The sequence below is a fragment of the Penicillium hordei genome (genome assembly GCF_028827395.1).
Source record: "Penicillium hordei strain IBT 12815 chromosome Unknown utg000001l_segment0_segment0, whole genome shotgun sequence".
Lineage (NCBI taxonomy): Eukaryota > Fungi > Ascomycota > Eurotiomycetes > Eurotiales > Aspergillaceae > Penicillium > Penicillium hordei.
In genome coordinates this window covers 879,124-906,379 of record NW_026623142.1, presented here as the reverse complement: position 1 = coordinate 906,379, position 27,256 = coordinate 879,124, and the positions used below count along the sequence as shown (strand labels likewise).

General features: G+C 49.7%; 10 protein-coding genes across 10 annotated transcripts; 5 read left to right on the top strand and 5 right to left on the bottom strand.

Moving 5' to 3' along the window:
* Positions 1-485: 485 nt before the first annotated feature.
* On the bottom strand, positions 486-3,438 carry N7537_000331 (glycoside hydrolase family 55 protein; the record flags this gene model as incomplete). The annotated part of the gene is made up of 2 exons (XM_056891389.1): positions 486-3,127; positions 3,183-3,438. 2 exons carry the CDS (start codon positions 3,436-3,438, stop codon positions 486-488), a joined length of 2,898 nt encoding a protein of 965 aa, XP_056756384.1.
* Positions 3,439-5,046: 1,608 nt separating this feature from the next.
* N7537_000330 (aminotransferase-like domain-containing protein) lies at positions 5,047-6,561 on the bottom strand (the record flags this gene model as incomplete). The annotated part of the gene is made up of 3 exons (XM_056891388.1): positions 5,047-5,491; positions 5,577-5,995; positions 6,073-6,561. 3 exons carry the CDS (start codon positions 6,559-6,561, stop codon positions 5,047-5,049), a joined length of 1,353 nt encoding a protein of 450 aa, XP_056756383.1.
* Positions 6,562-7,770: 1,209 nt separating this feature from the next.
* Positions 7,771-10,498, top strand: N7537_000329 (uncharacterized protein; the record flags this gene model as incomplete). The annotated part of the gene is made up of 2 exons (XM_056891387.1): positions 7,771-8,319; positions 8,390-10,498. The coding sequence occupies 2 exons, from the start codon at positions 7,771-7,773 to the stop codon at positions 10,496-10,498; spliced, it is 2,658 nt and encodes an 885-aa protein (XP_056756382.1).
* A 1,101-nt stretch (positions 10,499-11,599) lies between these two features.
* On the top strand, positions 11,600-14,969 carry N7537_000328 (ankyrin repeat protein; the record flags this gene model as incomplete). The annotated part of the gene is made up of 2 exons (XM_056891386.1): positions 11,600-12,494; positions 12,538-14,969. The coding sequence occupies 2 exons, from the start codon at positions 11,600-11,602 to the stop codon at positions 14,967-14,969; spliced, it is 3,327 nt and encodes a 1,108-aa protein (XP_056756381.1).
* A 225-nt stretch (positions 14,970-15,194) lies between these two features.
* Positions 15,195-16,196, bottom strand: N7537_000327 (RTA1 domain-containing protein; the record flags this gene model as incomplete). Its single annotated transcript, XM_056891385.1, has 3 exons — positions 15,195-15,646; positions 15,731-15,973; positions 16,043-16,196. The coding sequence occupies 3 exons, from the start codon at positions 16,194-16,196 to the stop codon at positions 15,195-15,197; spliced, it is 849 nt and encodes a 282-aa protein (XP_056756380.1).
* A 402-nt stretch (positions 16,197-16,598) lies between these two features.
* On the top strand, positions 16,599-18,053 carry N7537_000326 (Zn(II)2Cys6 transcription factor domain-containing protein; the record flags this gene model as incomplete). Its single annotated transcript, XM_056891384.1, has 3 exons — positions 16,599-16,667; positions 16,714-17,504; positions 17,579-18,053. 3 exons carry the CDS (start codon positions 16,599-16,601, stop codon positions 18,051-18,053), a joined length of 1,335 nt encoding a protein of 444 aa, XP_056756379.1.
* A 217-nt stretch (positions 18,054-18,270) lies between these two features.
* On the bottom strand, positions 18,271-19,428 carry N7537_000325 (Hsp20/alpha crystallin family protein; the record flags this gene model as incomplete). Its single annotated transcript, XM_056891383.1, has 1 exon — positions 18,271-19,428. One exon carries the CDS (start codon positions 19,426-19,428, stop codon positions 18,271-18,273), a length of 1,158 nt encoding a protein of 385 aa, XP_056756378.1.
* A 1,400-nt stretch (positions 19,429-20,828) lies between these two features.
* Positions 20,829-22,562, top strand: N7537_000324 (putative pyridine nucleotide-disulfide oxidoreductase; the record flags this gene model as incomplete). The annotated part of the gene is made up of 1 exon (XM_056891382.1): positions 20,829-22,562. One exon carries the CDS (start codon positions 20,829-20,831, stop codon positions 22,560-22,562), a length of 1,734 nt encoding a protein of 577 aa, XP_056756377.1.
* Positions 22,563-23,185: 623 nt separating this feature from the next.
* N7537_000323 (C40 family peptidase) lies at positions 23,186-23,960 on the bottom strand (the record flags this gene model as incomplete). The annotated part of the gene is made up of 2 exons (XM_056891381.1): positions 23,186-23,195; positions 23,248-23,960. The coding sequence occupies 2 exons, from the start codon at positions 23,958-23,960 to the stop codon at positions 23,186-23,188; spliced, it is 723 nt and encodes a 240-aa protein (XP_056756376.1).
* Positions 23,961-25,656: 1,696 nt separating this feature from the next.
* On the top strand, positions 25,657-26,130 carry N7537_000322 (uncharacterized protein; the record flags this gene model as incomplete). The annotated part of the gene is made up of 1 exon (XM_056891380.1): positions 25,657-26,130. One exon carries the CDS (start codon positions 25,657-25,659, stop codon positions 26,128-26,130), a length of 474 nt encoding a protein of 157 aa, XP_056756375.1.
* Between the last annotated feature and the right edge of the window lie 1,126 nt (positions 26,131-27,256).

Sequence of the window (27,256 nt, the reverse complement as noted above, 5' to 3'; positions counted from 1 at the left end):
TCTTTTGGGGTTACTATATTCTTGTTCGCATCGTACCCTTTTGTTTCGCTAATATGATTTCAAATGGGGATCAAAGGACCGTTCTACTTTCTTCTTATCCTTGGGAAAGGAGTAGGAATCGTCTCCAGGTCGCGAGTTTTGCTTTCACAAGGGCAATAACTGAAAGCTACGAGGGCAATGCTCGTAAACTAGTTGCCATGGCATTGTATATCATCACATCGATCACAGAAATGAAAAAGTCTATTGAAGACCTCAATCATGAAAGGAACCGAATACTGTGGTATCGAGCAGAAGACTGCCTAGGTAGGAACAATGTAAGAAAAATAACTGTCTAGAGTGAACAGATAGGAAATAGAAAATGGAGATTGAATCTCATACAGCGGTGGGGGAATACAGAAGATAAAATATGATATTGTTTACAACAAAAGAACCCTCACAAAAATAAGAATAATCTTAAAAATGATTCAAGAGAAAAGAATAATAATCTAAGCAGACTGTTCAAAGAGCGCGATAGTGGAGCAGAAGTTACTCCTATTCGGCTTTTGCGGGACCAGGGACTTGCCACTGGACGAGGTAACCATGTTGACAGAAGCCTTGGTGCTAAGACCATACAGCTTGACATCCGAACAATCGACCTCAACCATGTTCTCCTGGCAGTCCTCGGAGTTAAGACAGGACTGGGCGTAGTTCTCGAAGAAACTGTAGAGACCGGCACCATAGACGAAGACGTCCGAGGAGCCGAGGACACGAAGACCCCAGGCCTTGCGGCAGGAGTTTGTCGTGCAGTTCGAGAAGTCGGGGTCATTCCAGGAGTTTTGCGGGGTGTAAGGGGTCAACGAGGTCGGGTTGGATTGGTAGTATGGAGTCTCGGATTGGATGAGGCCCATGAAGACATTCTTAGCACTTGAGACTTGGTAGTTGTACAGTTGGTGGTGCTCCGAAGAGGTGCCCCACAGCCAAACGGGGTTCTGTGACTCGATGAGCACACCACGGCCGGTGTAGACATTGATCTGGTTGTGATCCTCAAGGTCGAGCTCGTGGTCGGCGGTCCAGAACCAGGTGTTCTCGAGGTAGGCACTACCCTTTTGGGTGATGTGCAGGAGCATGAAGGCGGCCATGCACTCCTCCTTGGGGGTGGTCTTCTCCTCAGGGGTCTTGGGGCAGGTGTCACTCTGCAGCTCGGTACCAGCGGCACCACCGATGCGGAAGTGAACATCCCACATACCGGCGGAGCCTTGGGATGAGCCAGCAACGTTCCACTCCATGAGAATGGCACCAGGGGCGGGACCCTTGGTGGTGATAATGAGGTCGCTCATCTCGACAGATCCAGTGTCACCCTTTTGGCCGACCTGGAAGACAGGGACGGGCTTCTTCTGGTCGGCGAACTGCTTGCCGTGTGCCATAAGCATGGGCCAGATCTCACCAGTGATCTTGATATCCTTGGGAACCTTGATGGTGGAGGTGATAACATAGGCACCGTGATCAAAGTAGATAACCTGACCATCCTTGTAGCTGTCAAAGATCTTCTGGATAGCCTCGGTGTCATCAGTGGTTCCGTCACCCTTGGCACCAGCAGACTTGACGCTAATGAAAGAGGAGGCTGCGACATCCTCGTACAGCGGCTTCGAGCGTTCAAAGATAGCACCACCCTTGAGCAGACTAGCTGGCTTGGAAGCAGTCTTCAAAGCGCTCTGGGTGCGGGCAGAGGAAACGGCGGCCGCGGCACCGCAAGTGGCGGTGCTGCTGTCACTGCCGGACTGAGGGGCCTGGCTAACTTGAGAGCCGCTGCCAGTGGTTTTAGCAGGGGCAGCAGTGGAGGTGACAGGGACAGAAGGTTGCTTGGCAGAAACTACACTAGAGGGCGAAGAACCAACAGGCACCGCGGAAGTGACAGGGGCCTCAGTAGAAGGAGCAGCTGCGGGAGTGGGCTCCGGGACTTCGGAAGCCTCAGAAGAGGCTCCGCCGAGAAGAGAGACACTGTTCAGCGCAGGAATGGAGGCAGTGTTGGTAGTGCGATCAGTATCGCCGCTGGTGCCAGCAACCGGGGCAGGCGAAGGAGCGGGAGCAGATCCAAGTGATGCAGTCTTCGCGGGGGCAGGAACATCGCTGCCCGCAAGGCTGGCGCTAGGAAGGCCGTAGGAAGCGGGACAGGCAAGGACAGTCTCCGTAACGGTCTCGACAACGGTAATCAGCTCGGGCTCAGCCTCGGTGGCGCGCTTGTTGATAGTCTTGGACGGGGTGTAGGTGTTACCCTGGACCCAGTTGTCGACGACGGAGCCACCTGCCAGGATGGTCTTGCCATCAACACCAGCGACAGCAACCTTGGAGCCAGAGAAGTCCACGTTATCCAAAATAAGGTCACCACCGCCAACGGGGATGCTCGTCTGGGTCCAAGCAGTAACGATACCGGTGGGGGTGTTGGTGAGCTTGCTGTCCAGCATCAAGACCGAGCCAACGGTCTGGTTGGAAGGGGAAGTGGACATATTCAGACCGACCTCACAGTTGTTGATCTTGACGGACTTGAAAGTCCAGGCCCAGTTCCAGTTCATGAAGATGGCAGTCTGGCAGTCGTTGAAGACCAAGTTACGGGTAGTGAACTGTTGGTTACCGAGGAACATGCCGTAGTTACCGCCATTGAAAGTCAAGTCGGACATGAAACCACCGGATCCGTTGTCCATGAAGATACCCTGCTGCTTGTTGGCGTCACCGCCACCCTTAACCATCTCGAAACGAATGTTCTGCAAGCTGGTAGCCTGGCCGACCTGCCAGTGGATACCTGCACCGGAGCCAGCGGGGACGCTGGTCAGATCAATGACCAAGTTGCGAATGGCGCGGAAGAAGTTGTTTTGGTTGGTGAACCAATTGTCGCCATTGTCCTCGTAGGGATCGGAATCAATCACAGCCATGCCCGCGAAACTGGCGGAGGCCTTGATGATGGGCAGTTCGACAGCATCACCAACGATCTGGGTGTAGTAGTACTGGACGATGGGCTTTGAGACAACATAGGTACCAGGTGGGAAGTAGACGATAGCAGGGGTGGTGGTAGAGGAATCACAGCCCTTGCCACACCGACCTCCAGAAGAAATAGCCTTGTTGATAGCCACAGTGTCGTCAGTAGAGCCATCACCTATGATATAGTTAGAATGTTTCCCGAGGGTATAGAGTTTAGATGAATCACTGACCCTTGGCACCATAGTCCTTCACATTTCGGAAGATCTTGTAGTCGGTGCTCTTTGCGAAAGGGACGACACCCTGGCGCTCAATATCGGCAACCCAGTAGCTTGAGGCGGCAGATGTCTTTTGAGTAGTCGCCAATACGTTGTTAACGGGGGAGACGGGAACGGCGACTGGCACAGCTGCGACCAAAGAGGCTGGCAAACCGAGCAAAAGGAAGATATGAGCGATAAAGATCGCGATGGATGTTTGTAAAACGGCCATATTGTAAATTGATAACGCTGGACCAGCAGCGAAGTAGGAAAAAAGAAAGGATGTCTAGGGAATAAGGATAGTTCAGCAACCAGCACTGGAACAAATCGAAATATGAATCGAGTCCAACGCTTGACCAGCAGCGATATGCAGGAAACAAAAGAAGATTTAAAGAGTCAATCTCCAGCACGGTTCCTTCCCAAAAGAGATGAGAACAATGAAATGTCCAAAGAAATGAATGAATAGGATGAATAGAAGAGAATGAAGGGAATGGACAGAGAAGAATGGAAAGAGAAGAGACAGCGACAAAACACAAGACGGGATGGATAATCATACCTATAAGAACCGAAGCGTTTGCAAACTTCCCCTTTTCAACCAATCACACGCACCAGGTGCCTGAAGTCCACCACACCCCACCAATCACAATCCCAGACCGGATGACGGCGGTGGAAGCTTGAAACGCGATAGCTTGGAGTTGAAACGGATGATCGTGTGGCAGGTTGAATCGGCTAACTAGCGCCCGTAGGTGTTTCGAATTGCAATTTTTGTAAGGGTCGCCTTGAATGGTAGGTAATTTCCAATCTATTAGAGCGGAAACAAACCTTCAAATGAAATACACAAAGAGAATAGAGGGTACTCAGGGTCTACGCGCTATATAACTTGATCCAGAACTTAAACAGGGTCTGCCAGGTCATCCATTCCAGTCATCTGAGATGCAGGTTATGCTCACAAGGGGACAGGGCGAGCATTGCAAGTTCTCGCGTATCACTTGGCCCTTGACCCGAGTGGATCCCCCTGTATAATATGCAATAATTAAATAGTGTCGATGATAGTCTGGGATTCCCCAAGTATTGTTGTTGAAAAAGATCAAGGGCTACTTTTTTTTTTTTTTTTCTTCTTCTCCCGTTTGCTTCAAATTGCATATGTGTCTACTATGTGTCTGTGTAATGTACACATGTAACACAACCCATACTCGACGGCTAGAGTCAAAAGGTGGATACTCCCCGCGTGTTGTCAGGGGTTGTTATGAGTTATGGATAAACATTCCCGGTGGTTGAAGGATTCCTGATGATGGAGAACAAAAAAAAGCAAAGGCATGACATGACCAGGACACGACACCTGGAATTCCATAAGGTCAGCTTAAGGGTTTGGCTGTTGTGATTGTAAAAGCTAAGAAGGGGGTTTGTCAAGGCCAAGCTTTACTCCCCCTCCCCCTAAACCAGGATCCCGACCCGCTCGGGATTGCCTTACCCTTTTGATTTAAATTGTCTCGTTATTTTGGCCCCTGTTTCTGGCAGAATTTACGATGTTGTACATCTCTTAAGGTTCTGGTGTCAGCCTTTTGACTAATCATTCCAAAAATAACCTCCAGCTTGGACCCCCGACTAATATTTTGTATAGTGCAATGCCCAATGCAGAGCCTCATGTAGAATATACATAATCCAACTCGAAAGACTTGTAGGAGCTGGCAAGGCTACGTTATAAATTGTCTACATATATTTAAATTTTATTTGCCACGCGTCCTAGTGGACACGGCACGGACCGTGCTTTAAACCAGCTGGCGTGGCTCTGAAGTGACGTGGATCCAAATCCAACGCCACTATACCTAAACCTCGGTACCTAGGTAGTCATACGCTTGAGAACACGCGCTAACCTACGCATCCCCTCGGTCAAATGTCGTGGTTCTTCCCACGCAAAGCAGAGGCGCAGATGATCGGCAAACCCCTCATCGATCACCTGCTCTCCCGGGACCTGGAACACATGGCCAGGAGATACACGCAACTTTTCTTCGCTCTGTGCTAGTTCCACTACGTCACCGGCGAGCAACGGTGCTGGTAGACCAATCCACATAAAGTAGCCTCCGGCTGCGGCGGCCGGTGGTGGGATTGTGACGCCCAATGGCACAAGGTGCTCCTGAATTGCTGATAACAAGGTGTGGTAGCGCTCAGCGTATTTCGGTTGGAGGACGTCGCGGATGTGGTTTTGTATGATGCCTGTGGGGAACATTTGGTCAATGATAGCGGCGCATAGATGGGAAGGAGCGCCGCCCGATCGGGAAGAGCCTCTGCAAGGGATATCGGGTCAGTTTGCGAATCCGAATCGGAGAGGGAAGAGTGGTCAGTCAGGTATTCCCAAGCGGTGCCCCGTACGTTTGTGATAATCCATAGGCAACTTTTTCCGACGCCTCGGCCCAACCGGTGCGGGCCCCAGGGCTGATCAACTTGCTGAAACTGCCGTTGCTTAATGCGTGTCCCCATTCATCCTGTGGACCACCGTCTAAGTAGCGGTCCACGTCGATAATGCGCGGAACAAACGCGCGGTTGCCGAGGTTCTCCTCTACCCCCGGCTTGGCTGACCACAGAAGGAAATCGTACACATCATCCGTGACGATCAGCGCATCGTATTGACGGGCAAGACGAACGAGCGCCTGACGTCTACGCAACGACATAATCTTCCCTGAGGGATTCGCAAAAGTCGGCACGGCGTAGATAACATGCTTGTAGATTTTGCGCCAGGGCCTGACCGGTTTCATTTTCTGCAGGGAAACAGGGGCAGGGTCAGTCCAGGACTCAATAAACGATGGCACAGTGGTATGGCACGGTGACCGCGATCATGTCATCAGTCATGGGTCCAGGATTGTCCTACCGGCTCAATATTCCCATCGCGTAGGGCAACCTCTTCCGCAGCCCGTAAACCGCTCTCCAGCACCGCTATGTTGACCCCCTCATCATCTTCGGGAACCCCGCGTAAGCGCCCGGCGAAGCCGGCGTCATCAAAGATGCGCGCGGCCAGGTGGTACGTCGGGACGACCATCCATACATTCCGCGTGTAGACGGGGTCGGTGAAGGTTTGCAGCACACATGCTAGGTTCTGGCTGGCCCCACCGGTGATGCAGATGCGCTGTGATGAGACGGGCTCGCGCGGCTGATAGAAATCGCTCAGCCATGCGGCTATATGTGTGCGCAACGGCTCGTATCCTTCATCGGGGCCGTAGAGGAGGGCTGGGTTTGCGATCGAGGGATTGGATAGTACGGTCGTGGCGGAGTGGCAGAGGATGGGGGCGGGGAGGAGCGCGGGGTTGGGCCAGCCGGTTAGGAGGTCGATGGGTTGATCGGGAGAGACGGTGAGTGTCATGATATAATTGATGCGATGTAGATAGTGAATATCATGTACTTATGTATAGCTTAAAATGAATAGTTGAATGTTTAGGGTAAGAGCTGGGCTTCCCCGGTTAAGGATGTGGCGAAGTGGGCACTGATGCATCCGAGATCGGGAATTGAACGGTTCCAGGGGGTTGGGCAGGTACAGGAACACCAGAATTGGCTGAGATGGTTTATATTCCGAGATCTATATATACAGACATTGACATTTGGTCCGAGTATATTTCAAGGAATATATTTGAAGTATATTTACCTTAAGTTTACATATACAAAGTACCTTGGTATCATGTCGATATATATATATATATATATAGAGCATCAACGCACGTCATAAAAAGCTGCCTTGGCAATACCGGGCTAGTATGAACTTGTATCCCCCAATTCGGACACCAGTTGACAGGATATGTCGGATCGCAACGGCATGATCGTGTTTTATATCTGGGCTTTTATTGGGTAATGCTAGGCATGTTGGAGTAAGGTATGTTGGTTTCAACTCTACGGTTCAGTCTATTGTGTCAACATATACCCAACTAGGTAGGTAACATTTAACAATTATGAATGCGCTATATATTTTCTCTCACTTTTGCTCACACTATACAAAGGAATTATCAATATGATTACTTATACCTACAACATCTATATTGATTGAGATATATCTCTCCTGTATTTAATTGGGGTCCACATCCAAGACATGCACAGCCAGGGAACCACTCATCTCATAGTTCTATTATTGGCAATAAACCGGGTCAAATGTGCTCCGTCATTTTTTTTTTGTTTTTTTCCATGTATTATATTGTAAAATATTATTAAAGAGTAAAATAATAGAAGTAAAATAAAAATAAGGCTCCGATATTCACATTTTATTTTATTTTATTTATCAAGTTACTTCTCCTGACCTTTCTCCCCTTGTATTTGTCTTTCCCTTTTTTCCCTTTTTCCCTTTTTTTTTTTTTTTTTGTTTGGATCTCAGCTCAGCCTCATCCATTCCCTGTGCAAGTGAAAAGGGTGTCAGGTTTCCTGTCATTCTCAATCCCTCCTGCCGATCCATTCCACAACCCCCCTAAACCTCCGCCTCCGATCACCTGCCAAGTACACACTTCATTACCCTAAGGCTCCCATGCGGGCTTGACCTTCTCTACAGGTCGCCTTCCAACTTATCCTCCCAACATCACTACTACCCAAGATGTTGTCGGCTCCCGTTAAGTCGGCGAAGCGGATCTCGTCTCTGTTCTCGCTGGGATCCAAAGATCGGGACTCCCAATCCTCGTCCGTGTCTTCGCCAGTTTCGAATTCCGCAGAAAACCCCATTGACAAACGACGCCAAAGCAGCTCAAAGCCCACTCGCCATGTCTCGACACCCAATGCCGTCTTCTCTTCCGAGCCTAGAACAATGCCCGATAATCTTGACATGGAAAGCCTACCCCCGCCACCTTCACTGCTAGCGGTCAACCAAGATCTGGCCAACAGCGCGCCGAGTTCGCCCGGTAGCCGCCCGCAGAGTAGAGGTCGCGACATGAGCAGGCCATCCAGCTCCGCAGGGCTAGCTATCCCTGGATCCACCCCGGATTCCCGCCCTAGCACACCGTCATCAAAGCGAAGAAGTTGGATGCCGGGTCGTTCGCGCGCCAGCTCAATCGACAAGCGGGCAACTCCTATGCTTCCAGCTGCTTGGATTGCAGGACTGGACCAGAAGGTTGTTTATGATCTGGGTCCACTATCCAGAGGAGAACAGGTATGCATACATAAACTCGGTCCGTTTTTGAAGTGTTCGAAGTTAATCATTCTTTTTTGTTACTTTTCAGATCCAGGAACTGTGGAACGAGCAAGGTGACACTTTTGTCTATATGTTCCCTCAGAATGCAGGCCGCGCCCCATCTTTCAAGGTCGATTCCACCATATTTGCCGAATCCCCCTCTCTCACCTATCTAGCCCGCGGCAACGATGGCAAGACCGGCCTCGAGCAGCCAACCCGCACATTATCACTCAACCCAGTCTCTCCGCCAATGTCACCGGTGGAAGGTCAGCTCGAAAACGACAACGATGACGACAGTGCGGGAAGCCAAAGAATGGCATTCGAAGATACACCCGAGGAAGCGCCCGAACTTCATCTCTATCTCCCTATTCCGTTGAACTGCGACGTGTCCAACCCGCAAGCCAGGCTCACTCCAGATGACACAGAGACTCTTCTTTTGTTCCGCAACCTTTTCGCATTCCTGCTCGGCCAGTCTTTAATTGCCTCACCCAAGTCATCCACCCTTTTCTCTATTTTCATGGACGTGGCGGTCCTTTTGGCCCGGTTTGAATTCTCCAACCTGGATGCGTCCAACTTCGGTGAGACTGCCACCTCCAGTTTCAGCAACTACTGTGAAGAACTGCGCCTTGCAGATGTCCGTCGAAGCAGGGAGAAGACGATCGAGGCCATCGTCTTGGGTGAGCGCCTGCGCTACTATCCTCTCTATGTCGAGGGTTTCGTCCATGGTGTTGGAAAGCTGGATGAGCTCAAGCAACTGCGGAGCCCTAAATATACCTTCATCCACCCCATCACGCAGAAACGCATGGAGCGCGCGTTCATTGATCTCGACAACCGTATTCGCGGTCTTTATGGCAAACTCGAAGATTTTGACTTCCCTTCCGTTTTCTCGGGTGTCGCCAACTCGACTACCTCCCAGGAAAGCAAGGTGGTGCGCTTCAAGAACTGGAAGACGGGATTTCACGAATTCCGCCGCTTTACGATCCAGTACTACCGACAGAAGTACGGCTCGTGGCCGCCCAAGGCTCGATCGAAGAAGAATGAGTTCGAGGAGAACGGCCTTAACCGTCTTCTCCTTTTGGATTTGTACCACGATTTCACTGATCTCTACGATTTGATGGTTGACCGCACGTCCCTGACGACTCGTACAATTGATATTTCGGGCGCAGGCAGTGACTCGGTTGAATCAACTGATCCAAAGCAAATGACCGTTCGCGCCTTGCGGCAGGTGCTCTCCGAGTATGACCGCAGCACACCGCCGGTGCTTCCTCCCATTCCATTCGACATTCCACAGCTCCCTTCGCTGCAGCCCTTGCATCGGAAACCGCTCGACGCCAAGAAGGAGGCCAAGCAGAGCGCCAAGAAGCTCAAGAACTCCGACATTAATGCTGTCCTGATGGGATCTTATACCCGGGAAGCCATGCGACCCACTACTTTCATTGAGAGCTTCATGCAATTCGAGCGTCGCTCCGCGCACGGGAAGAATGTTAATGATATTACTGATCTCCGATGTGGCCAGTGGATCTTCCTATACGCTGTCATTCAAGCCCTCCCCATGCTGGTAGTGGATGTCCCTGATGTCCACTTCAATGAGGGCGTCGAGTATTTCCTCTGCATTGCCCCACGCGGCGGTGCTCCTTGGATTCAGAACGACACCAAGACTGCCCGCAGCTGGTTCGGAGTTGCGGGTGGTGCTGGCGTGGTTAGCTTGCCATCCGACGTAGTCATTAACGGAGTGGAAGGTGTATATCGCCGCAGTCATTGCTGGCAAGTGGCCGAGCAGTGGGCCGAGGCGGGCGCTCTTCTTGATCCACCGATGGTGGAAGACGCCGCCTACGATGACGAGGAGTCTTCTATATCATCACCTTACCAGGGCCAGCAATCGTCGGCTGGATCTTCTTCGGAACCTTACCCGAACCCTATGACGGTCCCCGGTGGGCTCGCCCCGGCCCCTCCAGCCATTCCACGAACCCGCTCGCCTGCCGCTACTCAACGATCTGAACATCGCCACTCATTCTACCCTGGACTGGAAGCCTTGCCTCTTCCCGCTGGCATTGCTCCCATCGAGCCTCCCACACGTCCGATAAGTCGATTCAACCCGAACATGAGTTTCGACGATATTCTCAAGGAAGTCCCGAAGAAGGACAAAAAGAAGCACTAAATATCATTGTCTTGTGTCTTTTCTCTATGATTAGATTTCATGGCACTACCATACGGCCCGCATATTCACAATACGAACTTGTTTTGTGACTCCGATTTCCGTACTCTTGACCGTTTTAATTTTTTTTTTCTGTTGATAGGCGCATTTTGTGATACAAACTACTGGGCTGGATCGGCGTGATGCACAGGGAAGCGAAAGCAAAAAGCGAGAACTTTTTAATTCATCGGGGACAGCATGCATGGAGAAGCACATCATAATTATCGGCATATGGGCATCAGCATCTCCGGAGGAGGGGCTTTTTCTTTTTCTATTCACCTTGTCATTTTAATTTTTCTTTCTGCTTTTCTTCTCTCTTCGCCTCGGATTCCCCCCTGTTTCCTGTAGTTTGTGACGCTGGAAGCTGCTCAATAGAAATATAGATTCTAATGTCTACAATTCTGTGTACGGGGGTTCACTGATTGCGTAGATTTTGTATTTGTATTTGTATTTGTAGTTCCTGTAGTTGTGCTATTGAGTTCCGGATCCATGGTTCCAGCTTGAGTTACCGGGTTCTTTATTTCTTTATTTCTTTGTTTACACCAACTATATATAGTATGGGTATTGAACCTTTCAAAATTACCATATCCCGGACTTCCTGGATTTACCTGCGCTTTTACATAAAAGTTCTTCGTCTCCCCCAATCAAATCATGCAATCCGTCAAAATGGTGAAAACTATATGTCGAGGTCAAACCTACTAAAGCAGGCAATACGAGAGGGATCAGCCACACAGCCTCTTTTCCTTTGAACACCAGTTACAGAGTCCCCACAGGATTGGGGGCTAAGGAAGGAAAGGACCTTCACACCTGCAGATCTCTTCCACACGGGGAAAGGGCCATCTGCTGTCGTTTAAGCTTGATTATTCAAGGCTAGCTTTGTTCAATTTCTCCTAACCCCATCCCAAAGACCCCATCCCAAAGTACTTCACCTTATCGGGGAGGGAAAAAAAAAAAAAAAAAGAGTCTCAATAACCCAACAAAAAGCACCGATAATGAATTAACGACACCCTATACACAACAATATACAATATATACCCTAATCACCGCAACTCCGCTCTACCCACCATGCCACCCTCCCGCTCCAGCATAACGAGCGACAGCCATGAGCGCCTGGAGCCGCGACTCCTCCGCGCCGCAGAATCAAACGACATCGACTCCCTCAAAAAGACAACAGCACTTGCCAGCGAGTACAACCAATTAACCGACAATTTCCTCCGCATCGGATTAATGCGCAGCGCCGAACGAGCCTGCGTCGCAGCAACAGAATACCTCCTCACCCTCGGCGCAAAAACAGACGTCCCCTCAAACCGCGCCTCACCACTCCTCCGCGCCGTAGAGCGCGACCACTACGAAATCGTCCGTCTCCTCCTCGACCATGGCGCGAGCCCAGACTCCGCTGATAAAGAAGGTCGAACGGCGCTCATGACTGCAGCATGGAAGAACCACGCTGATATCCTGCACTTGCTCATTATCCGCGGCGCGGACGTGAATAAGCGCGATCTGCGACGGCGGAATGCATTGCACAACCTTGCCGCTGATAAGGCTTGTCGGTGGGGGTGGGGGGATGAGGTCGTGAGCTTGTTGCTGAGGACGGAGTGTCTTGTTGATGGTATTGGGGGGCAAGATGAGCTTGGGCGTACGCCGTTGCATTGGGCTTGTGCGTCTGGGCATTGGAGGTTGGCGGAGATGTTGTTGACGAGGAGTGTTGGTGAGGGGGAGGTAGCGCGGATGCCGGCGGAGATCGATGCCGTTGAGTTGCGTGGGAAGACCGCATTGCATATTGCTACTGCTCATGACCGGGCGGATATTGTGCAGTTGCTGCTTACGCACAAGGCTTCTGTCAATGCTGCTAGTGATGGTGGGTGGACGCCGCTTCATAATGCTTGTGATAAAGGATGTGAGGAGATTGTGCGGATTTTGGTCAGTGAAGGTGCGCATATCAATGCTCAGCTTTTGAATGGTATTACGCCGCTGCATCTTGCTGCGCAGGGGGGGTCATAAAGAGGTCGTGGAGTGTCTTCTTGAGAAGCCGGAATTGAAGAGGAGGGTTAGGGATAATTTTGGCAGTACGCCGTTTCTGCGCGCGGCGCAGTTCAAGAGGAAGGATATTGTGCTGTTGCTTGCGCCGTTTAACAATGTTGAGAGTCTTTCTGATGATGTTAAGGAGGCCTGCGCGGCGTTCGATGCTACTGTTGTTGATTTTGGAAACTTTCATAATGAGAATAGGGTTAAGCGCATGTCGGTGTTTAATCTGCTTTATGGGAGGGACCGGGAGAATCCTAGAAAACAGGCTGTTACCACTGTGCCCGCTGATAGTCGTGGGGCTGATTTCCGGTGGATTCACTTACCGGCGAACAATATGGCGTGGGTGGAAGCTCTACTCACCAAGTCTTTTATTGAGGAGGGTGCTCATGATGTTGATGGGTTCAAGGGGCTGGAGAAGTCTTTCAACTATCAGCATCGGGGTCAAAGGACTCACTCACACTTTATGCGACCGTTATGTCAGAATACGCCACGGACGCTGCTGCGGCGATATGAAGAGGAGACTTCGGAGGAGCCCGTGTCCGAGAATGGGCAGGCAAAAACCATGGATAGTGCTGCTCGCAAGCAAAAAAGCACAGGTGGCAAGCCGGACAAGGTGGATTCTTACTTCCACGATGAAGGGCCAGGGTCACATGGAAAAAAGAACAAAAACAATCAGAAACGTGGCAAGTCAGGCAGCGCACCGGGGACCCCCAAACAGGAGATGAAAGGGAAGTCACCTTGGGGCCAAAGCGAGAAACAGGCGAGGTCATCCCCACTGTCTTCAAATCTTTGCAAAGATCCTCACCCTCTGGTTTCTACATGTAACGTCTGTGTGTTCATGCCATATCTACACTTCGAGACCACGGAGCGCAGACAAAAGATGCAGGATGCAATCTCACGCGCGGAAACGCTGGATTTTGTATCCAATGGGATAAAGAGAATGCGCACAAGAGACGAAATGCTCATCGACGCACATCTATCATCCTCAACGACCTCCCTCCATGTCCGCCGAACACTAGACCAGTTTTTCTACCCAAACATCGACACCAAGAGTCGTGATCAGGATCAAGTGGTGTACCGGTACCAAACAAAAAGCCCAGGAATGGGGGCAGACCCCAAGATATTCATGGTGGATCAACTGTGGATGTGGGTTCTGGGCACGAATCTGATTGTGACGGCCTTCCCACAGAGATGGGACCAGCCTAAGAATGATCCGCTTAACGTGCTGGATGGGATAATTGAGGATATCAATTCCAAAACCCGAGACCCTGTCAAGTCCGTCTATGATCTAGCCATGATAATCACCAATAGATGCTCCGGAGTCTTCGATCGACACCGCTTGGGCGACGAGGAGTACCAGTTCCTCGATATGTTCGAGTCATCCATCGGTATAGCTACGGATAAAGAAACCGTGCTTTTTAACCAGTTCAACCACGCCTCTGGACAAGCATCAGACTGGCTGAAAAGCCATCGGAAGCTGAATGGTTCCTTCAGCTCTCCGCCCAAGCCCTGCGATGGGATAGACGAAAGCAGCAACTACTGCGACGAGGATGGCCAGCCACTATTCGTCGACCGGCTCCTGGACATCGGACAGGAAACCAATCTCTTAGCCGAGACAAAGGACATCCGAGACGAGCTGAACATGATCCGGACAGTGCTGGAGCATCAGAACAATGTACTGCTTGACTTCCAAGAAGTTGTCTGCGAGACCTACCAAGGTCAGCACCGGTCCCAATTCGAGGTCAAGAAACGGTTCAAAGATCAGCAGCGCATGATCGACATGCATCTGAAGGATATCGACCGAATGGATAAACAGGCCGAGCGTATCTACCACTCAATCACGGATCTACTGGATCTCAAACAGAAACATGCCAATGCATTCGAAGCCCGCTTTGCGCGTGATCAGGCTGCGGGTACAACCCGCCAGAGCAAGACAATTATGGTCTTTACCATTGTTACTATTGTCTTCCTGCCATTGTCATTCATCGCCTCCATCTTCACGATCAACCTGAAAGAATTCGAAAACTTGAATCTCGGCTATGTGGCAAAGTATACCTTTGGTATTGGCTTTGCAATCTCCATCCCCCTTGTCTGGGTCGCTCTCACGGTTGATGATATAGGTGGTTTCTTCCGCGTGGGTGGTCGACGCTGGCTGTCTAATCGGGAGAAGGCGTCTGCGAAGAGTGAACGGGGCGAGGAAACACTCCAGGCTTTGGAGATGGAGAAAATGATAAGTTTGTCGCGTATGCGGAGGAGTATCGATGTTGGATACGGTGGTAGTCTGCTGCCTGTTTCTACACGTGGCACGGGGACGTCGAGGAGGCCTGATCTATACGTTGGTGGATTGGGCAATGGCACTGTGCGGAAAAGTTACGACCTGCGGTCTAGTCTGGACTGCAGATCACGATGATACGATTTATGGCATGTAATGATTGAATATTTTGTCTTATAGCTTGTTGTTTTTGTCTTGGTCGTTTTGTTGTTTCGATCTTTAGGCAAAAGTTGGATATACCCGTCTTCTACATAGCACTAAAAGTAATTGAGGTCCGGGTGAGAATTGAAGAAGTTTTGACGAGAATTAAAAAAGATTTTCAGTAGTAAATGCGTCAGCCCTTGAAGCTACAATATTCGCCATCTAGCTTAGCTGCACCACATCTGAATACTCCCGGCTTCCCTCTTTCCCATTCCCTATGACCTTAGCGGGGTGGCACACATTCATGACAACCATGGCGATAAGCATCAATAGCCCATCGAAGATGTACATGAACACCTCGTGCGTCATGGTGTACCCATCGTAACCTTCTTTGTATTCGACCAAGCGAAACACGGACCGCACCAGAATCAGGAAGCTGGCGACGTACAGTCCAATGAGGATTGTGAACCAATTGCGCTGTCTCCAGCCATCACCGCGGGTTTGATCGCGATCTAACTGCGATCTGGAAGTCGGTTGACGGGAGATCCGGAAGTGGAAGACTGTCGTCACGATCACGAAGAAGCCGAAGAAGAGGAGTTGGACGACCAGGCCACCGATGGTTATGTTCGAACCTGCATCACGCATGGAGCCTCCTGTAGACATGAGGCCGCCACCTAAGATGAGAGATATGGTTAGCTTCCGTATTCTCAGACCGTAGCTGGCCTGTTATTTTATTTGATAACAAGTGATTTACTTACCAGCGCATTGCAAGAAAAAAGAGAAGACATCTCCTGTCACGAAGATCTTGGTCATCCACTTGATTGGCACCATGCTGAGGTGCTCGGCCTGAAGGTAGGTAACTGTGCGGCCGAGGATCATGTAGATAGATGCCGCGTATAGCGGCGGCGCGAGCAGGATGAAGAGTGTCTGCATGGCGTATAGCGGGATTCCATAGAAGTTGTCATGCGACGCGGCTCGGCAGATGTATCCAATGACCTGAACTGTGTGAGTTGAGAGAGAGAGAGAGGTCAGTTGTGATTTTGAACAGCGAGATAAGTAGCTTCACGTACAGACTCCCCCGATAACGAATGGGATGAAGTACCAGCATCGTGACTTCGTGAGTTGATAGCCGTGGTGAGCGGTTGAAGCGCTGAAGAGAATGATAAAGATGATAGCGGCGGGGAGAGAGGGATTGTACCCATAGATATTATGTTGGTCAGACATCCTGAAATGAGATGAGCTTGACGTTTGAAGAAGTTGAGTTCATTTATGCTAGTTGGGGTATACGTTTGGACTTTATATGAATCTGGGCAACAACCATCGCTACCAGCTACGACCATAGCCTTAGACCAGAAACAAAGTTCCTTCGCGATCCACTATAAATTTAGGCGACCTTACAATTGAATGAATTGATTCGAGCGTTATTCTTATCATTTGGGGAAACATCTTGGCTTTTGCGCAGCTTAGACAGACGATGTGGGGGTATTGAAGAGGCTTGCGGCGAATTTGTCTCCGTTTCCGTGTCCGTATTCGTTTCCCGTATTCGTTTCCACGTATCCCCGTATCCGCACTCGAGTTCGAGTTGATCTCTCTTCACCACTTTGATCTTACTATAAATCTTTGATAATGGGCCCAAGGAGATCACATCGCAAGTCGCGCAATGGCTGTCCACAATGTAAAGCGCGAAGACTAAAGGTACGACGAACAATCCCTAGCTTGAGCCTATCCTAACCCAGCACAGTGCGATGAACAATATCCATGTGCCAACTGTGTCAAACATGCCATTCAATGCTCCTATGTTGAGCGAGGCGTATCGACCCCGGCTGAGAGTCCAGCTACTCAGTCAGGGTCACCGGTACTGTCTTATGGGCCTTCGCCATTGAGTGCAGAGTCATATCCGGCAACTCCCGTTGGGGACCCAAGGACTCTGGGTCACGAACAGCGTAAGTCAGAGAGTAGATCTGATCTACTGCAATTTCTGTCCGACTCGCCAGCTGAAATCCCGGCTTTGAATACGGATGACTGGGCATCGGATCTTGAACTCATGCACCATTACTGCACTGTGACATGCAACACTCTGACAATCCGCGAAGACTCACGGCATGTCTGGCGCACTGTTCTCCCAATGGAGGGATATTCCAATAAATATTTGATGCACGGAATACTGGCTTTGGCTGCTTTGCACCGCTGCTATCTCTTCCCAACCCAGAAAGAAAAGAATCTCAAGGCATCTGCCTACCACCAGGCAGTTGGGCTAAAAGAATTCCGGGAGCTCATTTCCTCCCCAATCAACCCTAGCAACTGGCAGCCCGTTTTCTGTTTTGCTTCTATGATTATGGTATGCATCTGTGCCTCGCCGATCCGACTGGGGGCGGATCGCTGGCCTGCTCCGATATCGAATATGGTGGAGCTCTTTTCCGTCGTCAAGGGATTGCAGACAATCATGGAGCCATGGCTACGCTCTCTTCGGAGAACCCAGCTCGCACCACTTGTCAACAGCGTCTGGATTGAAGATGAAATGCTTATTCCAAGGTGAGTTTGGAGTTTTTGTAATCCACATTAGAGGCATGGTAATTGTTGAACCGAGCCAACTGACACCGTTTCAGTCCAGGGACTATGCAACAGTCTCTTCTTCCTCCTGACATCCAGGCTCGGATATCGCAACTCCATCAGTTTATTGATGATTATCCATTCCCTCACATACAACCCCAGTCCCACCAGAACTTGAGCGCCTCGGATGAGTTACCGCGTCCTTTCGATTACCGAGCAGACTACAAACACGCAATGAAGTACTTTGAGAACTCGACTCGTCAGATGGAGCTTGCAGGACCCCATGTGGAGGTGGGAATGGTCCTAATGTGGGCATACTCACTTTCCAAACAATTCCAAGCTGACCTGGAAGCATCCCATCCTGCAGCTCTGGTCCTGCTGAGTCATTGGTGTGTGCTGCTGCGTATTGTTGACGATTCCTGGTTTATCAAAGGCACTTCGCTTCAATTACTGGAGGAGATTGAGAATAAGATCAACCCCGGCTTTCGGGAGTGGCTGGTATGGCCGAGAAAATGGGTCTTTGGCAAATGATCTCGATCGAGTATTACGACATATTGATAGATATTTGTCATGGGACTTTCGTTTACAAGAATTTACAGCAAAATGAATTGGTATATATTCCACCCGATTTCGAGCGGAGATTCATTATTTCATGGTAAACAATTTCAAATATTAAACGAGAGATGAAAACAAGGATGCATAAAACAAACTCCAACTAATCCAAAAACCACAGAAATTCGACCTGTACTCACTGCACATGAACCTTGGCATACTCTCTTGCCTCACCATCTTCAACATCGCTTGCTTCAGACTCCACCGGAGTGAGAGTCCTCTCATCCACGACCATGGCATCCTTCTCATTCTCCAAATCACCATCCTCCACAATAACCTTCTTCTTCCCAACCTCAGGATCCTGAACAATCTTCGGCAAAGTAACATTCAAAACACCATCCTCCAGCTTCGCCGAGATCTCATCAACAACAACAAAAGCCGGGGCAACACGAGTCCCAAGACGGACCTCGCGCTCAAAGACACCAACGTGCTGGCCCCGCTCTTCCATGACAAGAGCCTGGTGCATATCCTCATTGACACCGGGACGGTAAACAACACCCGCCAGATGCAGAACAGACTCATCAGCATCATAGTCAATGCTGAGATCGCTTTTCTTAGCCCCCGGAAGTGAGACATGCACAATGTACTTTGTGGGGGTGTCGAAGACGTCAACGGAGGGCGTGAAGTCAGCACCCTCTGTGGTAGGCTCGTTCATGGGGAACCCAAGTCCTGCACTGAGCTGGCGCAGGAAGTCGAATGGACTGCCGAAAGGAGGTCCGCCGTGGTGTCTGCTGCGACCACCGGGGCCTCCTTTGTGATGGTTGCCATACCCACGGGGCCCGAAACCAAAAGGACCGGCGTTATGGTGGTGGCCGGGGAAGCCGTATGGACCAGGATGGGGACCGTGTCCGTGTCCATATCCATGTCTGCCCCGTCCGTCACGCCCAGGGTCCCCGAAGCCGCCGGCACCTTGGTGGTAGTCATGACCATGACCGTGTTTTCCCTTGCCGCCCTTGCCGCGGAAGGGACCTGGTCCGTGGTGACCGGTACCTCCATGGCCCTTGTTCTTGCACTTTCCGTGGCTGTGGCGGTGGTGGTTATTGTCAGGAGAATCAAAGTCCGATGCTGACGTTTCGTCTTTCTCCATATTGTCGTTGGCCTCAGTGGTTTCACCGACTTGAGCACCTCGGGTAGTATTGTCGCTCTGCTGGGGGTTATCCCATCCACGACGTCCGTTATGTCCGTGGTGTCCGCGGTGGCCGTTAGGAGCAAAGAAAGGATGGCCCTCTAGATTGCCGTTGAAAAAATCCCAAAATGGATTGGGAGGCTGGTTAAGTTGGTAGATGGAAGCCATCTTGGAGTGGTAGATTGATGTAAAATATGTAACTCGCGAGAGAAAATGATATGTTGGAAGGTATCAAAAGTAGAGAACAAAAGCGAAGACAAGTGGAAGACACTTGATGTGATATTAGAGAGATACACAGAAGTAAAATGCCGCCCTTTATATACACAACTGGATACACACCCAGGCAGCCATGTTAATCGTCATTCTGGAAGTATACGTATGACAGCCTGCCTAGCCAGTTTGCCATCAGGGCTCAGGGCCGAGAATTGGCCCCAATGTAGCAATATATCGGAGATAGGCATACATTATAAAATGATCTCCGAACCTTCGAGAAACCTAAAACTCGGAGGGGCGAATACAGATACACCGATGAGGCTGAAGGTATATAGCGGAAAAGAGACCAACCCGATTAGGTAATCTGCCCCTAAATCCGACGTTGTGACTCAGACTATAGCTGCGCTACTTGGTATACGTGTATGCGCCACAGGACGCCACACAGAGTGTCATAAACCCGAGATGTTTCTCACCGCCCTGTCCACCGCCTAGGAAGTGAATGCAAAATCTCGAGATGTGATTGATGCGAACGGACAGACAAGTTCGCTGAATTTCATGCCATTTACTTGGATAATACCGAGACGTGTTATAACCGGGACGGATTCGGATTCGGGCGTCTTCACGCAGTGCTAAGGAAACTGGCCCTTCAAGCCGAACACCAGTGCATCTGTTGAACCGCGGAAGAGAATGTGAGAAAACAATCCGGGAAATGGTTGGGCTTGTTATCTCGAAATCTAAATCAGCATCAAAGCCTCAAGCCGCTAAAACCTCGGAGATCCTTGAGATAACTAGCTAGTTAGTTAACTCAACTTATGTTGCATTTATATAATCCATGTGATTTTGCCAAGCCCTAGCGCAACCCCATCGTACGACGCTCCCCTTGAACTCATAATATCTTCGGTTTCCCCTCCCTACTTCACAAGTTACCCTTAAACCCATTTACAGCTGATAAGAATCTGTTAAAATTCTTCAGTGCCATGTGACCAGCATGTGCCTTAACCTCCCGATCGTCTCCGACGGCACGTGCAGTTCCTTCTCACCGACTGCTCCGAAGGGTTCCGGGTGCCCACGAGCTTGATAGAGGGAGCAGTAACAGCTCTCAGTTCTCAAAACATTCACGGGATCACGAAGATCCGAAGGACTATGGGTCATACCAAGTGGGCCAGGCCCAAGGTCCGCTCCGGGTTCTCCTTTCCTTACCCTGCCGACAGTGAAGTCATCGACGTGTCAGCGGAGGAGTAAACCTTAAGAGCACCAATGCTGCATTTAGATAAGAGGTTTTGGTGCTATAATGGGATCAATTTCGAACAGACCATCTTCGATTTGTTGACAATCTGAGCTAGTCTTCCATTATTATGCAAACCCGGCCATTGAGCGCGATGCTCCCTCTGCGGCGCCAGGCCCTACGTATGCGGAATCCGTTCCCTTCCTTTGCCAACCCTTCCAACTCTACCTACATATCTTCTAGCATTACCCCGGTATTTCACACATCAGGCCGGAGATGCCTCGCAACACATGTTGAAAAGCCCGCCGCAGCTCAGGAGCCTGAAAATAAAAAAGAACGAGTCGTCATTCTTGGATCCGGCTGGGGTGGATACACTCTTTCGCGGAGGCTTTCTCCAAAGACTTATGCACCTCTCATAATCTCACCTCGCTCATACTTCGTCTTTACTCCTCTACTTACCAACACGGCCAGCGGATCTCTCGATTTCTCGAACATCGTCGAGCCCGTGCGCGACCCGCGCGCCAAAGTCGACTTCATCCAAGGAGCTGCGCGCGCAGTTAACCTGAAAAAGAAGACCGTTCTATGCGAAGCAACAGTCGTCAAGAGCGGCGTCACCGAGTCACCCCGCACGACCGAAGAGCAGCGAGGAACCGAGGAAGGTCCGGAGGCCACGAATAAGGCGCCGATGCAAGCGCATCTCCAATGGGAACAGGGAGAATTATTCGAAGTACCCTATGACAAGCTAGTCATTGCGGTAGGCGCCGTCAGCCGCACGTTTGGAACACCGGGGGTGCGGGAGAATGCAATGTTCTTCAAAGATATCGGGGATGCGAAAAGGGTCAAGCGGCGCGTGCGGGAATGTTTCGAACTGGCCGTTCTGCCCTTCACTACACCGGAGATGCGAAAGTGGCTACTGAACTTTGCCATTGTTGGAGCTGGTCCAACCGGAATCGAACTTGCGGCGTCGCTGCGCGATTTCATCTACTCCGATATGATGGCGCTTTACCCGAGTCTTGACGAACTCCCGAAGATCACTTTGTACGATGTTGCGCCCAAGGTGCTTTCGATGTTCGACGAGTCGCTTTCCCGATATGCGATGGAGACCATGGTGCGTGAGGGTATTGATATCAAGACCTCCCACCATGTCAAAAGTTTGCGCTGGGGCCCGCCTGGTGCACCTCCGCCATACAATATGGACCCCAAGCGCTGTTTGACTCTTACAACCGAAGAGGACGGTGAACTGGGTGTTGGAATGTGTGTTTGGGTAACGGGTAATGCCATGCCTAAGTTCATCACCGAATCGCTTGATTCAATCGACGCATTCCCCACAGACTCAGTACATAGCATGGAGGCTTCACCAGAAGCACCTGAAAAACCCGAAAACGCATCGTGGAAATTCAAGAAAGCTCCCAAGAAAGGTCCCCTTGTCGTCGACGGGCATCTGCGGGTGCAGCTGCAGAACGAAACAGGCCAGACAGCCGTTCTCCGGGATGTGTTTGCATTGGGTGATAATGCCATGCCGGAGACTGGTGCACCTCCTGCAACGGCACAGGCTACCAACCAAGAATCCAAGTGGCTAGCCGATCGCTTGAACAAAGGTGACCTGGATCAGACTCCACCTTTCTCTTTCCGCGACCTGGGCACGATGGCGTACATCGGCGACGAACGGGCATTGATGCAAATACCCCATAGTGGTGACCGTGGCTCGACGAGTTTCCTGCCAGAAGGTATCAAAGGACGTACTGCGTCGCTCATTTGGAAGATGGCGTACATCAGCATGTCCATCAGCTGGCGCAATAAATTGCGTGTGGCTTTCCGGTGGACATTGAACAAGTTCTTTGGTCGAGATGTCTCGCGGTTTTGAAGAAAATGTAGACAGACTATATGTCAATGTTGCCTAGGTAGATCACATGGAATTCAAGAAATTAAAACTAAGTCTAGCTCATTCATAGACTGGGCGACTACCTAGGTGACTAGTTGTACAATGAAAGAGGATGTGACTAAACACCCCCAATGTATTCCGTGGGACTTGTCCAGTGACTATGGTACCCAAATGCTTAGCCACTTGCCAAAGAACACACACGAGACAGCCCGGTTTGATTTGAATGCAGCTGCATGGGCCTCAACAATGTTGATGTCATGCATGGGCATCCAAGTGTTACGGGACCCTCCACCTACGCTGTCTCATGGGGGTTAGGAAGATATGTGTGGTTGGAAGGGATGGGGAGAGGAAGAAGAGAAGAGAAGAGAAGGAAGGAAAGGGGGTGGGTGCCCTTTTATACCCCCAACAACACGTACCTTCCCAATTCATAAATTTTCCATAGTTTCTTCCTTCCTTTCAACTGTTACCTGCAAAGCTCCAGTATAGATTTGGCTGCTATGGATAAAAAAACATAGAGGGTTACTTCAATTTCCTACCTAGAGTACCATACAAATGATCTCAATAATAACCTTCAAAGGAGACCCGAACCAGTCAACCTATATCGCTTAAGTAAATCTATATACCCGTTAGTATGAACAGCCCAGAAATCAGGGCATGAAATACATACCTCATAACATAAGGACAGATACTCTCCCCACCATAAGAAGTCCAAATAGCCTGCTCACGAACCGGCGTACCAGTACGAGCAGCATTGATCATCAACTTATCATTGATAAAGATACCAACATGAGCAACCTTGTTCTTGCAATCACCACCAGTAGCCCAGAACAAGAGATCACCAGCCTTAGCCTGCGCACGCGGATACCGCTTGCCCATACTGGAGTCATACTGGTCTTGCGCAACACGGGGAATAGTCTTCTTCAATGCCTGGCAGATAGCATACTGCGTCAGACCGGAGCAGTCAAAGCCGCCGCCGGAGGGACCCTTGCAACCACCGCCACCCCAGACGTATGGGAGCCCTTTCTCCTTCTCGGCTGCAGCGATGATGGCCTTTCCGGTGCCTGTGCTGCCTCCGCTGTCATCGCCGCTACCACCGCTGCTGCATTTAGTGGTCACGTAGCTGCTGCTGCCGGTTTTCACGTAGTAGTCGGCTACGTAGCAGCCGTCGGATGTCTTGTCCCAGATGTTGTTGCCGGAGACTGTGTCTCCTGTGGTTTGACAGGTAATTTCAACATCCTGGGACTTTTTGTATGACTTGACGACCGCATGGCTTGTCCCAGGACCGGAGCGGCAGTTGACAGTGGCTCCGGTGATGGGGTAGGCGCTGACGGCTGTTATGGACGTCGCGAAGGAGAAGGCAATGAGGGAAATAAAATGCATGGTGGATTGTTTGGTTGTATGTCTTTGTGATGGAGAGTTCGTTTTTTCCGTGGGTTGGAAGGGCTGAAGATGAATCCGAATAGCGATGGACGTTGAAGCCTTTATAGATAAATCATCACGCTGTGCTACGAGAAGGTGTATAACCTGTTACAGTGCCCTTCGTGTTTGTCGAGCTGATCGTCGATTCGTCTTTCTCGGACGGGAGTCTTCACTCGTATTCCCTCTAATCCGATATGATCGCCGTGAACCTCGCGTTATAGTACCCAACCAGCCGAGATCTCCAAGATTGTTTACAAAAATAACAATTTCAAGGGGTCCAGTAGACACTAACTGGAGTTTTGGTCGATCATTTCTCGTAAGTTCGTGTTCCTGAATTCATACTTCCCTAGAAGCCACTAACAACACGAAGAACACGAGAAGTTACTATTTATAGTGGATGCAACCGTAATTTAGCCCCAAATCGAATAGCCATATTTTAGCTCAAAATTCATGCAGTTTGATGCTCGTCATGATATTCCCCGCATCTTGAATGCTCAGTGGGCAATGTATGTACTAAATGTTACGTGCCAAAACTGATTGCTTAAAGGCATATGCGTTTCGAGTTCATAGTTATTAAGGTTGATTGAAAGGGGACTTGGGTTGGGGACGTGGGAAATATGGGATAAAAGTGAACATGGCACGGGCATATACAGAGAACATATTTCTGTGTAGGTAGGGAAAATAATAATTTGTGCATAGATAGTATTAAATATGCGTGACGGGGTGAAGAACGTTGTCCGGCTAATCTTAGTGAAGAAACACCCTACTCCTTTCACTATTTTTAACAAGAAAATGAATCGATCAACCAGTTTTTTGCCTACTTTATAGCTTAGCAAAAATCCTGGTCACTCACATGCTTGACTCTAAGTATTCGACACCCATGCGCTAAGCGAGACACAAAGAGAACAACTACCCGGGCCTTGGAGGGTTCTAACCAACTACATGCATCCACTTACAACAATGCTGTAGAAAAACAATGCATTTGCATTCAGGTCCACCCAGTGTATTTCATGACGAATCATGGTCTAGACCATGGCGTTCATCCGAATTTCCACCCGAAGAACCCTCTGTGAGCGACGCAACCGACAATATGCAATAACGTGGAAGTCTGTACCACTCTTCTTGGACTGTTAATTTAGTCAGAATGGAGTTTGGCCATGGGACTGGGTCATTTATCGTACCTCCTATACTAATGCATCCGATGAAGACTGGGATGAGCTTTTTGATGATGAAAGTGCCCGCCATTGATCATTTGCCCAAGATGTTCTAAGCCAGTATAAATATGCCCTTTGCACAGATTCCCCTGAGGTGATTGTGTATTTTCCCCCAGGATAGACAATTATTACAAAGTATTTCTAGTCAAGCATGTGGTTTAAAGTGAGGGGTAGAAGATAAAAATGATAGGGGGCAAGACTGGACATATTCGAAATACTACCATTGATTGTCAGATAGGATTTTAAGCGCTCATACTAAACGTTGAGATACATACTCTGTGTACTACTTCTAATTTAACTGGGTGGTTAGGTGTATTCCGTGATACCCCATTTGCTAGAAGAAAAAAGCGGGGAGAAAAGCATTAAAGACGAGAGGTTCTCACCATCGAACCTTTAGCTCCCCTAAGAGTCAGTCACATTGATTTCCAGTTCCTAGCGTCAACATGTCAACCTCCCAAATCTACCCAGTCTACAAAGTCAAATTGACACTATCAATGCAAGACCCAGACATGCCATCGCCTCGATACCACACCATCCTCTTCGTCCAAACAAACGAACAAGGTTCAGGTAGTGGAATAAAGCACCATGTCACCGGCGAAATTGTCACAGGCATGCACTACGAGCCAGCAAAATACGACGACCCCGAGACAGATGAGAACTTCTTCTCAAAGGAACTCATAGGACATACCAGAGCTCTCAACTATCCTAAGAACTGGAACGATATTCTTAAGTCTATCCCGGCACCACCGAAGCAGAAGGCTTTCAACAAAGTGACGATGAGGACAGAGCCTGTCAAAAGTTGGGATCCAATGACGTTTTATGAGTTTGGGGAGCCTCGTCGGCCGTTGATCAAATGTACGGAGTGGATTGAGGATCAGGCTATTCCAATTTTGATTAATGCGGGCTTGATTCAGTAGATGCATGAGGGTATAGCTGGTGCTTAATGTTAGAGTGGTTAGTTTTGACGCCGCTGTTTCAAAGGAGGATACATCTATGTGGTCCTTCTGGTTTTGAGATAGTCCATGCTCCCTTTCAGCCATAACCTTAGCATTGAGACTTAGATCTTTCCAATATCTTTCTCACTTTACGCAAGCGCCATGGGATGGGATACTGTGACAAGCAGTATCAAGTAATCCCTTTAGAAACCGGCGCATGCCTGGCTTGTAGTCCCGCAGATGGTTGACAATATACATTCGAATTAAAGTATAAGTGACCTTTGAATGATATACAATATTGACCCTTGTGAAACTGATATCCTGACTTATGTGACCTGGCCAACAAGGTATTAGATGGTGCTTGATCGATATCAAACAAATCGACCTCCTTAGAGAGCCGTCAACCACGGTTAACTCCCGTGGTGGGTCCCTCTAGTGCGGCTCTAGTCGCCCGAGTACCTCGATATAAAGACCGGCTGTTTGCACTTGACAGAAAGTATCAATTCCTGAAAGGACTTTGGAAGTAAAGCTGTGAATAAACTGCTTTGTATCGAAGGCGTACCAGGTAGGACGGCACGTTTCAACGGAAAATGCTACCGGTACTACCCAATTCCCCGGATGCATCTAATCGATCTTATTTTGCATAATACGTTATACCGATATCCAAAATCCCCACAGTATACTCCAACCATAAACCCCTTCGCAATCCTCAAGCAGCTTGCCTCCATAGGAAAAGCATTTAAAGAAAATGAACCGGGTTCGTGAGAAGCGCTCATCGCGCAAAGCCGCGCGCTTGTGGCCGCACTCGAAATTCCAAGTGAATTCATCCAGCGCACTTTCTAGACAGAGGTAAGAAGACCAGTTTCAGATATAAACCTTTCCCAATACCCCAACAACCAAGCTCACAATATCACCGCTTATACCACAGCCCGCCTAGTCCGCCATAATCCGGCTCGTCGTAGATTATTCTAACACCTTCAAGAAGCAGCCCTAAGAGGTCTCAGCCCGACATCTCTATCCAAGAGAACAGGCGTCGACGTCGAGCTGCTGACTCGTCTAGCACGGCACCTCGTTGCGATGAATATACTAGCCTTCCACTCAGGTGCAT